The sequence below is a fragment of the Zootoca vivipara genome, chromosome 10 (assembly GCF_963506605.1).
Source record: "Zootoca vivipara chromosome 10, rZooViv1.1, whole genome shotgun sequence".
In the NCBI taxonomy this organism is placed as follows: Eukaryota; Metazoa; Chordata; class Lepidosauria; order Squamata; family Lacertidae; genus Zootoca; species Zootoca vivipara.
In genome coordinates, this window is record NC_083285.1 from 41,698,749 (window position 1) to 41,714,643 (window position 15,895).

The following is a 15,895-nucleotide window of genomic DNA, read 5'->3' on the forward strand; positions in this document are numbered from 1 at the left end:
TGGGTTGTTGTGAAGCGAGAGCGTATCCTGAGCCTGCGCAATGTGCCTCTGAGTGATTGAAGGGGAAGGGGCCAAGACTACCTCACGCATTTTAAGCGAGCTCTTTCTTAAGAAAGTTCATGCACTCAAAAAGCAGATAGTTTTAAGCTTCCCACAGAGCTGTGAAGTCGTAGCCCACGGTTTCCAGGCAAGGGCAAACCTTCCCTCCCTCCTCTCTCTCCCTTTTAAAGAAACTAACTGCTGCCATTTTTTGAAGGAGATCCTACTATGGTCGGGGATCCAATTTCCTGCTATGACAAGACTATTTTAGCAGGGTATGGCTCCGCGAAGAGCTACGCACCAACACCACTTTGTCAATGCTAGATATAGACAAGTCATCCGTTGCACACCAAAGGAGTGGACACTTGCATCTAATGAAACGGATTCTCTTTCACGAAAGCTCATGCCATAGTGTTTAGTGTTTACCTTTAATGTGCCACAAGGTTCTTCGATGTTTTTGCAGCAACCAGCTAACATACGGTAGCTACCTGTCTGGAAAACGCTACTTTTGAGTAAGTCCCATCTAACTTAATGGGGCTTGCTTTTGACTATACATGATAGGATTTCTCTCTTGGTAAGCGTATTCTGCACCCACTTCATGTGGGAACGATGCATGGAAAAGGATGAGTGAAATCTGCAGTAATGGATATTTAATTTTATTTACAGAGACACAAGTATTAAAGAGTGTCAATTTCACCTGTCAAAATATTGTATGTTTAAAGTGCAGGTGGATTTTTCCTGAGAGGTAAATGTAATATAAACAGATACTAAGAGCCAATGGAGCTGATAAGAACAAAATTTCGACTATAATCCTCCATTCACTGAATCAGCTCACAGAAACACTTTTATGGCATAATTAAGCCAGCTGCTACTGTCATCATAGTCCTGGTTGAAAAAAGCCCATCGCTTATGAAAATGAGGGAAGGAGCACAATTTTGATTTAGTGGACTAAAATTATGGCCATATTTTATTAGAATTAACCTACATTAAGCAGTTCTTAATTAAACTGAATGTGTTTGTAAATAGTGGTTCTACTCTGTGGTACAAGTGCTGTTGCCCTACTCTACAAATCCACCCTAAACATGTTTAGCTTGTCATTTTATAAACTGTTATTTCTGCAGCATGTTTATTTTTTTAAAATCTAAGCACAGAACCGAATTTTTGTACAGGGCCTATGCTTACCACTAGCCATAGTGAGGCAACAGAGGCAGCCTCACAGGTATTCCTCCTGGCTCCAAGATCCACTCTTCTCTGTTGGATGAAAGAGCTCCTTCTGTCACATGGCCTGGCAGCCCTAAATGAACCTGCTTCCCACAGGTGTGGCAGAGGCCACTGCCCCATTGCCAGTGATGAAATAAAATCTAGCTACCAGTCCAATTGCATTGTGTATATCAAATGGAAGTACACCACCTTGTGCTTCACCTCAGGTTGCAAAATGTCTTGGCCTGACCCTGCAGTGAGCATTTTTCTAATGCTGGACTACATCACCCCTGTCTGTTGGCTGTGCCGTCTGAGGCTGGAGTTGGTGTCTGACAGGACGGGGTGAACCAAAATGTTCAGTAGGAAGTGGGAGAGATTGTTCAGTTTCAGTCTAATTCAAATATCCTTCGTTGGTATGATAGCATACAAACATTATCAACATTTAATGGAGTAAAGTAGGAGGTACAGAATAGGTGTATATTGGCCAAAGCTACGGTTCTTACTGGAGAAGGAAGCACCGTTGAACATCATTTATTCCAAATAAACATGCATAGATACCATCAGGCTGTACAATATTTCTTGCTTCATATGTCAGATGCAGGAAGCTGCCTTATATCCAATCAGACTATGTGTCCATCTAGCTCAGTATTATCCACACTGCCTGGCAGCTCTCCAGGGCTTTAGTCTGAAATCTTTCTCAGCCCTAACTGAAGATAGCAGAGTAGAATCAAATATAATTACCAAACCCTGTCTCTCTATTTTCACATTCACTAATTGGTGGTGAAAAGTTGCTAACCACCCACTCACACCATTAGTGAGGCTTAAGGGTGGGAAATACGGAATTTCCTCACCCTTTCAGCACATCGGGGGGGGGGGGGGGAACGGACATTTCTGTCTCCATAAATGATTATGTATATGGAAGCAAGATTGTTGGTAGTTTTTTGTTGTTTAGTCGTTTAGTCGTGTCCGACTCTTCGTGACCCCATGGACCATAGCACGCCAGGCACTCCTGTCTTGCACTGCCTCCCGCAGTTTGGTCAAACTCATGTTCGTAGCTTCGAGAACACTGTCCAACCATCTTGTCCTCTGTCGTCCCCTTCTCCTAGTGCCCTCAATCTTTCCCAACATCAGGGTCTTTTCCAAGGATTCTTCTCTTCTCATGAGGTGGCCAAAGTATTGGAGCCTCAGCTTCACGATCTGTCCTTCCAGGGAGCACTCAGGGCTGATTTCCTTCAGAATGGATAGGTTTGATCTTCTTGCAGTCCATGGGACTCTCAAGAGTCTCCTCCAGCACCATAATTCAAAAGCATCAATTCTTCGGCGATCAGCCTTCCTTATGGTCCAGCTCTCACTTCCATACATCACTACTGGGAAAACCATAGCTTTAACTATACGGACCTTTGTCGGCAAGGTGATGTCTGTTGGTAGTTATTCCAGATTAATTAACTCAGATTACAAGGGGCAAAGTCTTCAGTATAAAAGCTGGATCTCTCATGCAGCCCATTGAGCCCAAGCCTATGTAGGTTTACTCGGAAGTAAGTAAAGGGGCCCAATCTATTTAAATTTTCTTTGGTTTGTTCTCAGCAGGGTTCTCTGAAGGGTTGAATATAAGTTGTTGCCTGTCACAGGATGAAGAGGGGAAATTCATTAAAACGTACCAAATAAATAAATAAATATCCGTGGCAAATGACGGACTCTTTTTACGGGAGGCGTTTCCAAGCTTCTGAAACAACAATGTAACGCGCCCGGCGCAGAACGGGTTAATTTAAAGCCGGTGTTTGGGAAAGTAGTTCCAGCCTGCCCTCCCTCCCCTCCCCTTCCTTGTCCTTTGCAGGACGCGTCACCCTGGGTGTGGAAGGAAATATCCTTGCGCAGGGTTGCTAAGGGTGAAACTTTTCATTTACTTTGCTCACTTTGGGCCAGGGAGAGGGTGGCTTCAGGTTCCCTGCGCAGGGAGGGAAGGAAGGAAGTAGGGGGCGCCCCAGTCAACATCCCCCCACCCCACTTCTGATTGGGCCTGTAGAAGGGGGAGAAGTTATCTAAAACAGCATCCATTTAATTTTTTTATATAAAAAAAATCGAACGCCCACCACCATATCAGCACTTTGTGAGAAAGGAACTCCCAAGAAACACCCTGGAAAGAAAAAGAAGCCACCAAACCATCTCACCTGGTGCTGAAAAAAAGAAGTAAGTGATGGCTTATTGCTAGAATTGAGGGGTAATGAGGGTAAAAGAAGAGGAACGATTTCCATAGTCACACAATTTAAATCATTTTCTTTAACGATGTTTTTCTTCCGCACGCCGGTTTATCTCGTTCGGGTTTTGCTGCGCCTCGTATAGTCCTTTAAGGAACGAATTAATCGCATTGTGCTAATAAGATTTTCAGAAGCCGCCGGTCTTCCAACTCCGCTTCTGATTCTCTCAAGGAGAGAAGGGCTGGCTTCTAGTCAAATCATCGTAGGCAGATCTGCTCTGGCCCTTTAAAAGAAAGGAGGAAAAAATGAATCCCTGCCTTAGTCTTAATAGCGCTGTCTCTCTTACACGGCACTCTCTCCCTCTCCCCCACTCGAAAAGCGATTAATGTTTTTCATTTCATGCTGGAGGGAGGTTGAAAGTCATTTGGGTTGAACGATTGAAAAATGTCCCCGGTTCACCATTTTGTTTTTACTCATTTTACCGGAGTGGATTAAAAACAAACAACAACAGCCACCCCAGATCCCTCAGGTAATTCGCGGTGATCGAGTCCTTGGACCACCTATCGTGCAAAAAACCCTCCTCTCTGCCTTCCTCCCAGGTTCGTGTGAATTAGGGGAGAAAATGTCGATCCTTTTTAAGAATGTAAACGGTGCTGGTGGTAACAACAACAACACCAGCAGGGCTGGACCGAAAGGGGTAGCCGTGGGGGATCTTTGGGACCCGAGCGAGCGAGGAAGATGGTTTCTGTTTCGCTCCATTCCGCTCAATCCGGATCAATACTCAAAGCTCGGCTTTTGTCAGGAAAAAAGATGGTTCCAACCCGTTTTGTGCTCGAACTTTCTTTCCCCCTCCCTCCTCGGAATAGAGCTCCGGGGGCCTCTTTAGGATTTCTTATGTCACAAACGCAGGCCTAAAACAAAGCAAATATAGATATATTTATATTATAGTGCGGGGTAAGGGGGGGGGGGAGGAAATCCAGCCTCCCGCAGCCCCAAAGCTTAAGTGGGATGATGAACTTGTTCTCCTTCCCGCAGTGATTTAATAATGGGATGGAGGAGGGGGAGGCTCAGGAAAATAAAACGGCAGTACTGGACTTGGTTTTGGGAGCAGTTTTCGGTGTCGGAAGGGCCTTTTGCCGTCTTCCTCTCATTCAACGCGACAGCCACCCTGTGAGGTAAATTAGGCCCAGGGATCTGCCTCGGAGGGCCCTGCAGGTGCGGGCCTGGGGCATCTCGGAGCCCAAAACCAACCAACGCTTCACATTTTTGCACTGCCCTCGAATTTAATTTTGGGGTGTCACCTCCGCCCTCCATTATTGAGAAGGGGGGTTTTCGAGAGGGAAGGCTCAGCTATGGGGCGGGGGCTCCTGTGACCCAGAAGCTTGGGTGGCCCTGAAGGGAGAGCCAGAGCCTGGAGGTAAAGGTCAGGGCCAGATCACCTTCGCTCGGCCTACGCTTCTCCTCGGCCTACGCCCATCTTTGGGGGGGGGGGCTGCTGCGGGCCTTACTTTAGGAAGAGGAGGCTGCAGGCGGTTCTTTGACGCGTGCATCCCTCGAGAAGGGGAGGTGGAGGCCGGCTGCTGGCTGGGGAGGGAAAAGGGGAAGCGGCCTTTCCTCCTCCCCCCCCCCCAGTGCGGGCCGCATCTCCCAGCTTGTTGCCTTGGCTGTCAGTCTCAAGGCGCACTTGGACTAGCGGGGATTTGCTTCCGAGTATTGCAAGGACTGCAGGGTCGCCTGGCCAAGTCTCTGTTTCGTAGGCCTAGCAGCTCTGCGTGTGTGTGTGTTTTGGAGGGGGATGTCTACTTCTGAGCTACCCAGCAGGAGCAGATGTGAGTTGCAACCGTAACAATAAGCCCTGATTGAAATTTCCTCCGCTTAATCCATCTCCCGCCCCGCAAGCCGCCTCTCCGCGCGGGGGAGAAAGAGGCCGAGAAATTAGTTATTCCACATAGAAATCCAACAATGCAAGATGGCATGTTGAGGCCGGGGTGGGGGTAGGGGGAGCGTTGAGCAATCGAGCACAGAGAGCGCATGCGCCTTGGAAAATTTTCTGCCGTGCTCCACTGAGCAGGCGCTCGCTGTCTGGGCCAGCTTTGGCGCAAAGCATATTGAGAAGGGTAGTTAAAAGGCAAAGTAGGTCACTCGCCCAGGCGCTGCATCTTGTGTAGGAGAAGCAGGGCTCGCTACGTAGTACAACTCCCGGGACACCCCAGTCCAGACAGAGCGGGGGGGGGGAGCGGAGGCCTTAATGGGTGTTGAGGCTTCCTTGGCTGGGTCATTCATCCGTGGACCTTGGCGGAGGCGATTATTAGTTGTGGGGGCAGGAGGCGAGCAGAGAGCAGGTCCCCGTGCGGGACGGTAATGCCAGTTTTGCGTGCGCGAGGAGGCCTGGGAGGGAGGTGCCCTGTGCAAATAACGTCCACAGACGCAGGAGGTTTTGGCAGGAGAAGAGGGAGTGGGTTGTGCAATCGTGGATCGAGAATGTGTCTTCCTCAGGCTTGCCCCTCCCCATGCACCGTCGCTTTGTAATGCATCTGTACTTAATTCAGATTATCCTCTGAAATCGGGTGCATTGGTGAGGTGGCGTCAACTAAATCAAAGGTTGCTGTTTCGCTTGGGTGTGGCTTGCAAGCAAATGTTAGGAGACTATTCTGAGATTCTGACTTATATTGGTATAAAGCAATGATGGCTTTATGAAGCCAGCATTGTACTGCTTTCCTCCCCCCAATAATTGTTGTTTGTAAGGGTCAGAAACCTGGTTGACAAGGTCATTATTTGAAGTATTTACTTAATATGACCGAACCACTGTAGAATTTCCTCATGTGCAAGTGATGTACCTTGACAATGCTGTACAGTATTACTGAGACATTATGCCCCAATGCCGGAGATTGTTCTTGTATCGAATCATAGGCAAATGTTGTGTAGCTCATTATTCCACATTGTGTCATGTGCTTGTAATTGTCTTGTGCAAAATAAATTGCTACTTGCCTCTGACATTTTCAGAACCGTAGGCTTTCCTGAGGTAATGTGCATCTTTATTGATGAAGTTCTGCAAAGAAAACCAGGGATTCTGTATTGACTGTTGTGGTTTGCCACCTGCAGTTGTCCCCTGTGTAGGTTGCCATGTTAACGCCTAGGGATTACTGAATCCTAATGGATATAAAGCTTATTTTGTTGATATGTAAGCTAGATTTATATTCCTTTGTGGACCTTTTTTCTAAAACAATTTAGACTGTTGTGCTAAATTATGTGGGGTCAGCTAGTGTTTTGTTATTATTATTATTATTATTATTATTATTATTATTATTATTATTATTACTGTATTATTATTATTTGTATAGATCATGCATCCCCAAACTGCGGCTCTCCAGATGTTTTGGGTTATAATTCCCATGATCCCTAGCTAACAGGACCAGTGGTCAGGGAAGTTGGGAATTGTAGTCCAAAACATCTGGAGGGCCGAAGTTTGGGGATGCCTGGTATAGATGCTATAACACAAACATTTAACACTGTAGTGATAAATGCAGCATGGTATATCCAAAGAGTAGAAAATGAGATATCTGTAGTTTTTCGTACTATCTTTGAAGACTTGACAACCATCAAAGTTCTGCTTGAAGAAAAATAATACATTCCTTTTATTTCCCTGAGAGAGAGAGCCAGGTGGACAAGGGAACTCCTGTGAGAGACAGTCTTTCCATTCTCCAGCTGTAGATGCCTGTCTTAAAGCTATACTATGAAAGAGCACCCCTCAATCAGGACAATGGTATTTAGGTCTGAAGGTTGCAATCCTTTGTACACTTATCTGCAAGTATGTCCCTTTCAACTTTGTGGTATTTACTCCTGTGCATAATTACTCTGAAGTGAGCTGTAAGTTAATATTCTGACCAAGGCAGTAAGCAAAAAAACTGTTCCCCCCCCCTGAAAACATACTTGTAGACAGCTCTGTCTCCCATTATAAAGAAATACTTTCAGATCTGAATTATAGTAGCTAGTTTCCAAAATGTGGCATCCTTATAGAAATATAAGGTCTCTTAATGCCAGTCATGTATTACCCTCTCAAGCTTGCTAGGCTTTCAGTACAGCAGACTGAAACTTTGCTATATGTGGAATAAACGCAGAAGTAAGCCTATTTGTTTACTGAGGCAGGTGTGGGCTGAACTTGCACTTCTGTTCCAAGCTGATTGTGTGCTTTATGGTAGGGGTTCACAAATTGAATATCATTCAGGTGTTCCACAGCATGCTGGTGAAGGAATTCTATAGATTTCTATGAAATTCAAATTTTAGTACAACAAAATAACAATATAAGAAAAGAAGCAATAAAAATACAATTAAAAATCAGACAGTATTTAGCACTGTGCATTCTGTTGTGAACTGCCCTGTAATCTTTGCATGAATGGCAGTATGCAAATGTAATAAATAATGATAATAATAAAATTACAAATAATTGACCCTCAAGAGCTCGGGGGGGGGGTTGGGGATCATTGCTTTAACAATAGTTCTTTAGCCAGAAATCCATTGGAAGGCTCCGTCTTAAAGAGTTTGTTTGACTGCCTAGCTTGAAAATGTTCTGCTTCTAGTTGACCTTTCAGAAATTTGCCTTACTCAAATTTCTCCTGTGGCAATTTCCATTTTAAGAAGCACATTCAAATAGCTGTGAAAAAACTTCTCACGGTTTATTAACTCCTGAAAAACAAGCTCCAAGGTCTTGGGCTGTGCTGTTAGCAGTCAGGCCATGGTCCACTATGTAAGACTGCATTCAGAGGAATTTTTTTAGAGTGCTCTTCTGTTATTTGCTGCAACTTGATAATATAGCAGGCATAGAATCGGCAGGTTTTGGGGACATACTTAATGCAGAGTTTAGTTTTTTAGTTTTTTTAACACTAGTGAAACACAATAACACAAAGTCCTGCTGGTTCAAACCAAAGTCCCATCAAATCCAGTTTGTTTCCTACAGTGGCCAACCAGATGCTTATGAGAACAAATACAGCATAAGGCCATAAGCCCAATAGCCTGCTCTTGTTCCCCAGGAACTTTCAGAAGCATGTTGCTTCTGATCCTGGAGAATAGCGTACAGCCATCATGACTACTAGCCATTGATAGGGCTACTCCATGAATGTCTACTCTCTCAAATACTGGTGGTGGCCAGTGTTGAAATTTGCCAGGTGCATTTTGCAGCTGGCTACCAGCCACTTGCAGCCAGGTGAAGATGCCCGGGCGCCAGGATGGTGCCTGACATTTTTACCATCTGGAGATGTATGCCTGGGAATCCTTGGATCTTGAATGTTTTCACACATTTGCAATACATCCTGTAGAATTCTATCTGTTATATTTTTCTTGCACAATCAGAATGAATTTCGGGAACCAAAAAGTCATTTTGAAAAATACAACTTTCAAGCAAATAGGCATTCTTTTTGGCGACTGCAACCCTGGTTTTAAGGAATCAGCAGCTTTAATCACCACATTTTTGGGTAGCAAATTCAGCATCTTACCTGTGTACAGTTTGTACAGTCATTGTGTGCTAATTCCTTCTTTCACACAGTTTTGTCTAATTCCAGCTGTTTGTACACCAGGGCAGTCTCAAACATTGTAGGCAGATAAGCTGCCACAAATGTTCAGAAACAGCATGTAAGGTGGAAACTTATCCAGTAGCTTCCTTTGTTGTTCCTAATGCTGTAGTTAGAGGTCTCTTTGTTCCTTCTTCAGGATAAGCCTAGATTTCTTCTTAGCTCCAAACACCACACCAGAAGAAGCAGTTTGACATACGGTATATGCCAGAAGTTTGCAGTGTATCCTTTGCCCTTGCTTTTTAGTAGGCACTTGTTATAGGTGATCCTAAGGAAGCAAAAAGCTAGTCTCTATCCTGCTAAGCTTTCATTTTAAATATCCTTCATTTTCTTCTTTCTTCTTCTGGGGCATTTAGAGTTGTATTTAATAGAATGAGTGAAACAGTGATGATTGGAGGTCTCCTAGAATGGGGAGGGGGGGATAAAGAAGAAAAGTTGGTGTTTGGGAACCTAAGTCAGTCTTCCATATGTCTTCAGTCTTCAGGTGTTTTGGGTTTCATCGCTGGCCAGTGGTCAGTGATGATGGGAGTTGTACACCAAAACATTAGAGGTCAGCACGTTGGGAAAGTCTGACCTAAAGTACTCTTCCAGGCCACATAGTACTGTGCTAACCTTCCTGAGTCTTCCTGATGAACGTATGTCTTGTTTTTATATCACTTGGGATCAGAAGCTACTGTTAGTTCCATCCAGGATTATCTTCTGTTTATCTGAGTTGACCTGAGTTTATAGCTGAGTTGAAGCTATTTTCAGAAGAAACACCTTTTCAGCTTTTTGTTATCTATTTAACATTACAATGTCAATGTCAAGGATGGCTGGTGTTACCACAGTGGGATGAATCACCACCTGCAACACGTAATAGATTCTCACAAAACTAGTTTCTCACAAAACTAGTCTTTTGAAATGTATTGATCTGCCTTGCTCCAATGTCTTAAAATGAAACTTTGACTCATTAAGACAGTAGCAACTACCTGAAAGCTCTGCTAGTGGTGCTATCAATGGCATTGTCCAGATAGCAACACCTCTCTTTAGTGGCACCCCAGTTATGATAATCCTTCCCATTAGAGGTGCAGTTGGTCTCCTTAGCAATTTTAGGCACTTTAAAAAATACGTATTTATTTATTGAGGCTCTTGAAGTTCAAGCACTCCAGGGGTGTATATATTTTGCTGGTTTGATTTACTTTATAACATTTAACTTACTGTGATTTTTAAAGGATCTATAATATTTTTTATTGTGTAGTTTTACAGCTGTTTATGTTTTATATCACCTTGCAATCTTTGGATGGTGGGTGGTCTAGAGATAAACTAATAAATAATAATGTTTGACAACATACAAAGAACCGAAGAAATGTGTATGTGTTAAAAGTATAAAGGGATATTCTTCTTTACAGTTGTCAAGGTGCAAATGTACTTTGCACAGTCTTTGATTTATTATGGCCAGTTATGATGAATTCTCAGGAATAAGTTTCTGCAACTAAAAGTATAACTATTGTGCTGCAACAGTATTAAAGATACAATATTTCCACCTTACATTTAATTTCTCTTTGTCTTTTTCAGAATTGTTTGGAGCCAAAATCCGTCTATGTTTGTGTCCGCTGTCTATTTTTAATATACTGCCCTACCTTGCTTGCTGTGAAGGGAGTATGCATCTGGAGATCAAAGTTGCTCTGAACTTCATCATCTCATATCTGTACAACAAGCTTCCACGGAGGCGGGCCGACTTGTTTGGTGAAGAGCTAGAGCGGCTGCTGAAGAAAAAATATGAAGGCCATTGGTACCCAGAGAAGCCCCTGAAGGGTTCTGGCTACCGCTGTGTTCACATTGGGGAGACGGTGGACCCCGTAGTCGAGATGGCAGCCAAGCGGAGTGGGCTGGCTGTGGAGGATGTGCGAGCCAATGTTCCTGAAGAACTGAGTGTCTGGATTGACCCATTTGAGGTCTCCTATCAGATTGGTGAGAAAGGGTCTGTCAAGGTCCTATATCTAGATGACAGCGAGGGCTGCAGTGCAGCTGAGTTGGACAAGGAGATCAAGAGCAGCTTCAATCCTGACGCTCAGGTGTTCGTCCCCATTGGCAGCCAGGACAACTCCTTGTCCAATTCTCCATCCCCATCGTTTGGCCAGTCACCCAGCCCCACGTTCATCCCCCGCTCTGCCCAGCCCATTACCTTCACCACTGCCACTTTTGCTGCCACTAAGTTTGGCTCAACTAAGATGAAGAAAGGCGGAGGAGCTGGAGCAGCCACCAGTGGCACAGGGGTTCCACCACAGCAGCAGCAGCGCCTGGCCAGGTCGCCCACCAATGGCCTGCTGAAGCACAAAGGTCTCTCCCTCTCTATGCATTCTCTGAACTTCATTGGGGGCAGTACGGCCCCTCAATCTCAGCTCTCCCCCAATGCCAAGGAGTTTGTTTACAATGGTGGATCGCCAGGAGCTAGCAGCCTCTTCTTTGATGGTGTAGCCACCGAAAACCAGGCTGGCGGCATGCCTCCTGCATCCCAATTCAGTGCCAGTGGCGGTGGTGGCAATTTTGACATGGCTCAGGTCTTTGGGGGCAGCACCAACAGCCTCTTTCTGGAGAAGACACCCTTCGTGGAAGGACTCAGCTACAATCTGAACGCCATGCAGTATCCCAGCCAGTCGTTCCAGCCAGTGGTTTTGGCCAACTGACCACCATGAGAGTATTCTGGGGAAAATAACTTCCAAAAAAAGAGAAAAAATAATTAGAAATATTTGAAATCTTATAAATATAGCTTCTTGGAAAGAGACAAATCCTGATTCGTTGTGTCATGCCAGGAAGCGCTGCTGAAGCACTGATTATTTTTTTAAACTTGTTTCCTGTGCTCTTTCCTATCCGTTGTTGTACACTTAATGAGGAAGGTTATTGTTCCAGCCCAGCAGTGATGGGAGCCAGAGCCACTTTATATTATGTCCCATGCTGCTTCATGGAACTGGTTCTCAAATATGCTTACTGCAAGGATGGCATTTTTCAGGGTGCTGTCGTGTCCCTTGCAGCCAGATACCTTGATTCCCTCCCTCCCTGTTTTGGAGTGATGGGGGATGATTTAGATGGCTTCTGGATGTGTGAAGTCTCAAGCACTTCCTAGGGTAGGCCTGGGCTTCTCAATGTGTAATGAGAGGCCCAGACAGTGGAGCAAATGTATTCATTTCTCATAACTCAGTTTTTGTATTCCTATTGCAAAATGGGAGTAGAACAAAGTTCTCAGCTTCTGTTTCTTCCTGCGCTAACTGGTGATGGCAAGGCCTTAGCCCCTCTAGCTTCAGGGGAATGCTGGAAGGGGCAGCATTGTAGCATCTGGACAGGTTTCCCCCCCCCTACAGTTTTCCATTGTAAGCACCTCCTCTCCCCTTAGCCCCCTTAAGAGTCTGGAGTTAGATGTACTCTTTGGGAAGCTTAGATCAGCTGCTAATGCTATGATGTATAAATAGGACTCTAGATGCAAACACTTCTGACTTGTGAGAAAAATTGATCCATGTATATTGCACTCTCTTTCAAGGGTAGGAGTGAGAGCTGGCCTTCCAGGGTTTTTTTGTGCCTGAGCAGCCCCCATTGATGTTCCTCTGGACCAATTGCCTTGGTTTATGGGGTTCTGAGCTCTTCTGTTGACAGCTGAGCATTTGGTTACTAATTCTCATGGAAAGAATGGTTTCCTGCTCTTGACTATGATAGCACTACTTTTGGGCAGGGAAGAGGGAGTTACAGTGCAGACTGCTTTCTGGATGAAAAGCATGAGGGTTTGCACTTTGAATCTCATGTCTCTTAAGACTTCTGACCAAAAACCTTATGATTTTTCATTTGAAAGGAAGCAGGCATTCCTGTATGGAAGAGCGCCCCACATATCAGGTCCAGTCTGGACTTGTTCCATTTCGAGACTCTGCATGAGGAATGAAGTGGGCTTGCTGTAGAATGTTGCTCAACATGTGGTGAGAAGAAAGTGTTCTCTGATAAGAATGTAGTTTCTCCTTCCTTATTGTTGCTATTGAACTAGGAATCCTAATGGTATTCCCTGCATCTCCCTTTTCTGTCATGAGAGGACAGCCTGGAAGACAGGGACAGTAGTGGCCTTCAAGAGTGAGTTTTTTTCCTTCTTCTTCTTTTGGCAGATGATTGGCAAACCTTTCCCCATCTATGCCTTGTGAGATAATTACTGGTTCCCAAAGTTTACTTATCTTTGGCGATAAGGAGTGAGAGAGAGCTTCAGGGGAGATAACATAGATGTGGCTGTGAATTACGTACTCTAGGCATATTCTCTCTACCATCACTATCTGCTCCCCCCCCACACACACACAGAGCATGGTTTGGACCGTGTATAAAGTGTTGCTTTTGCACCTTCTCTGGCAAAGTCATATTGAATAAATAAGCTACAATTCTAGAGCTCTCCAGTGATTTGACCTGGAGACTTGCGTTTCCACTTAAGCTAAACTGAGAATTCCCTGCAGGACTGTATATGAGCCTTAACTGCCACAAGCATCTGTCCTCTTGTGAAGGATGCCTAACTCTGATGCACTAGAGATCATTCGGTGAAATTGATGGGAAATGTCTCCTGCTCAGGCCACATTGATGTGGCTTATGCATGAGATCTTCTCTAGGTATCCCCAAGTTGACCCTTTTTTGTTTCTTTGTACCCCTTCTTACCCCTGCCTCTTTGCTGGGGTGAGGAAAAGGACACTAAAAAAGAAAAAACTTATTTGCATTCTGCCTATTTTCTGTGAGCCACTAAGGGGGTGAGGAGGGAAGATACTGTTGGGCAGTAATGTGGTGAAGTTTCATGAAGCTAGAAGTCCTAAACCTGAACAAGACACGTTAGACCTCTTCAGCAAATACATTTGTTTGTCTTCCCCCACCCCCACTCCCAACATTACCACTGCCACCCACTTCTTTCTCCTCAACATGTACTGTAGACTGCCATGCTTTTACACTGGACTTCCTCCCTAGGAGAGCTGCTGGCTCCCTATCTGCCCAGCATAATCTCCGCTGAGAACTTCCACGTGCAGCAGAAAGCTGCCCTGAGCCACTGCCTTGGGTGGGGTTGTGCACCCTTCTCAGGCTTAAGTATATTGAAGGGAGGGAGAGAGAGAACCTCACTAGCACCTGCAACATGTGATGTTTCACACTGCTTTAGCCTGTTAACTGCTTTTTGAAAAGAAGTCTGCGTTCACAAGGAGGAAAAGGGGAAGGACCAACTTCTGTATTTCCTAAAGGAACACATACCGTGCTTCAGAAGCATTTCCAGTGCTGGCGACAATGAAACTCACGGCCTCTTTTTTGGTCTTGTTGTCTCAAGAGTTAGACGTTCAGCTTCAATTTTATTTTTAAAACCTGCACTAATTTACCTGGTTTCTTAGGAAGAAGAAGAGATTTTTTTTAACTTTTATTTTTATGGGTTTGTGTTAATTTTTTTGTTGTCCGTTTATATTGAATAATTTGCTACATTTGTAAAATGTAAGAGGTATATATAATATATGTATATTTCTAACGTAAAAAAATTGAACTTTTTTCTTTTCAAGATTTTTTCTTAGAGGAGAGAGAAAAAAATATTTTTTCAGGAAAAATTTAAAAAAGCAGCAGTGAAAGCTCCTTTTCTCCCCTCGCTTCCCTCCTTCCTGACCCTTTTTGAAGAGCGAATCAGCAACGTGTGATCTTGGAGTATGGATGGACACAAAGAGGACAGAATTATGTATGTTTTTTAATGCAGAGGTCCATGCTGTTCTTGTTTGGTTTTTTGGTTCTTACATGCAGGGGGCCATTGAGTAGGGAATCCTGAGGGGTTTTTAGTTCTTATTCTTTCTTTTTTCTCTAGCGAAGGAGGAATACAATCAGAGTTTTGTATTCAGAATGTTGTGCAATATTTTGGAACAGGACATTGGCGTGTCTAGAGATTTAGTTAAAAAACAACAAAGGTTGATCAAATCTGTACAGTTTCTATTGTTCCAGATTTTTTTAAGTTTGTATTAAAAGCATGATATATAATAGCCTCTTGTCCCTGTTGTTTGTGCAAGGGCACTAAGGGTTTATAAGGGTGGGAAATAGATTTTGGGGGGATTGGGAGGGACGTTTCTCCAGATGGTGCAGTAAGTGTACAGCCAGAAAGTAAATGTCCTGAAGACAGGCTCAGCTCTTTCTCTGAGACATCCCCAGGGTGAGCGAGGAGCTCGCTGCAGAAATAGCACAGACCAGATGCGACTGATACCTGCTGAAAGCCACCTGGATGACAACTGGAAATATTTCAGTAATGAAATCTCCCAAAGCATGGTTGGAAGCCACTGAATGCCGTATATAGAGCAGAAAATACTGTTTAGCACCATGACCTTTTCCTGGCTACTACATGTTTAATAGGACTATGTTTCTACCACAATGTTTCTATGTGGAAGTAAATTTGACTGAATTCAGTGAGATTTGAATTAACATTTGTGTATTAGAAGTAAGTCAGGGTTGTATGAGGCAACACCTAGCTTAAGGGATACCAACATTTTCTAGAATATCTGCCTTATATAAGGAAACCCTTAAGTGTATTGGTTATTCCAAATGCTATTGGTAAATGTAATTGGAGGGCTTTGTGAAAATACTCCCTTTGCTTCCATATAGTGTTTAAAACATGGCAGCATGACAAGTGCTAGTGATTGTCAGAGCATGCAAAGTTAACCGTAACAAATTATGAAAAATGCCCTATTTATATGAATAAAATGAAAGCATGTTACTACATAATGCTATACTAACCAAGAACTCAGAAAATAATGTTGCACTGGAGTTTTGTAATACAGTACTACTACCCCTGCTAGCCTGTAAGGCAAGACATGTCCAGAAATAGACTAGGATCTGCAACACACTGCCCTTATTCCTGGATTAAGCAAAATTGGGTTTTTGGGTAGCAGTAGCAAT

At 44.1% G+C, this 15,895-nt stretch overlaps 1 protein-coding gene across 1 annotated transcript; it reads left to right on the forward strand.

Annotated features, from left to right (window-relative positions):
* The first annotated feature begins 3,129 nt into the window (after positions 1-3,129).
* Positions 3,130-14,988, forward strand: TOB2 (transducer of ERBB2, 2). The gene is made up of 2 exons (XM_035127467.2): positions 3,130-3,426; positions 10,553-14,988. The coding sequence occupies exon 2, from the start codon at positions 10,639-10,641 to the stop codon at positions 11,662-11,664; it is 1,026 nt and encodes a 341-aa protein (XP_034983358.1). The 5' UTR covers positions 3,130-3,426; positions 10,553-10,638; the 3' UTR covers positions 11,665-14,988.
* Positions 14,989-15,895: the final 907 nt, after the last annotated feature.

Coding starts and splice junctions, on each gene's coding strand:
- TOB2 (XM_035127467.2), top strand. CDS start 10,639: ATGCATCTGGAGATCAAAGTTGCTCTGAACTTCATCATCTCATATCTG.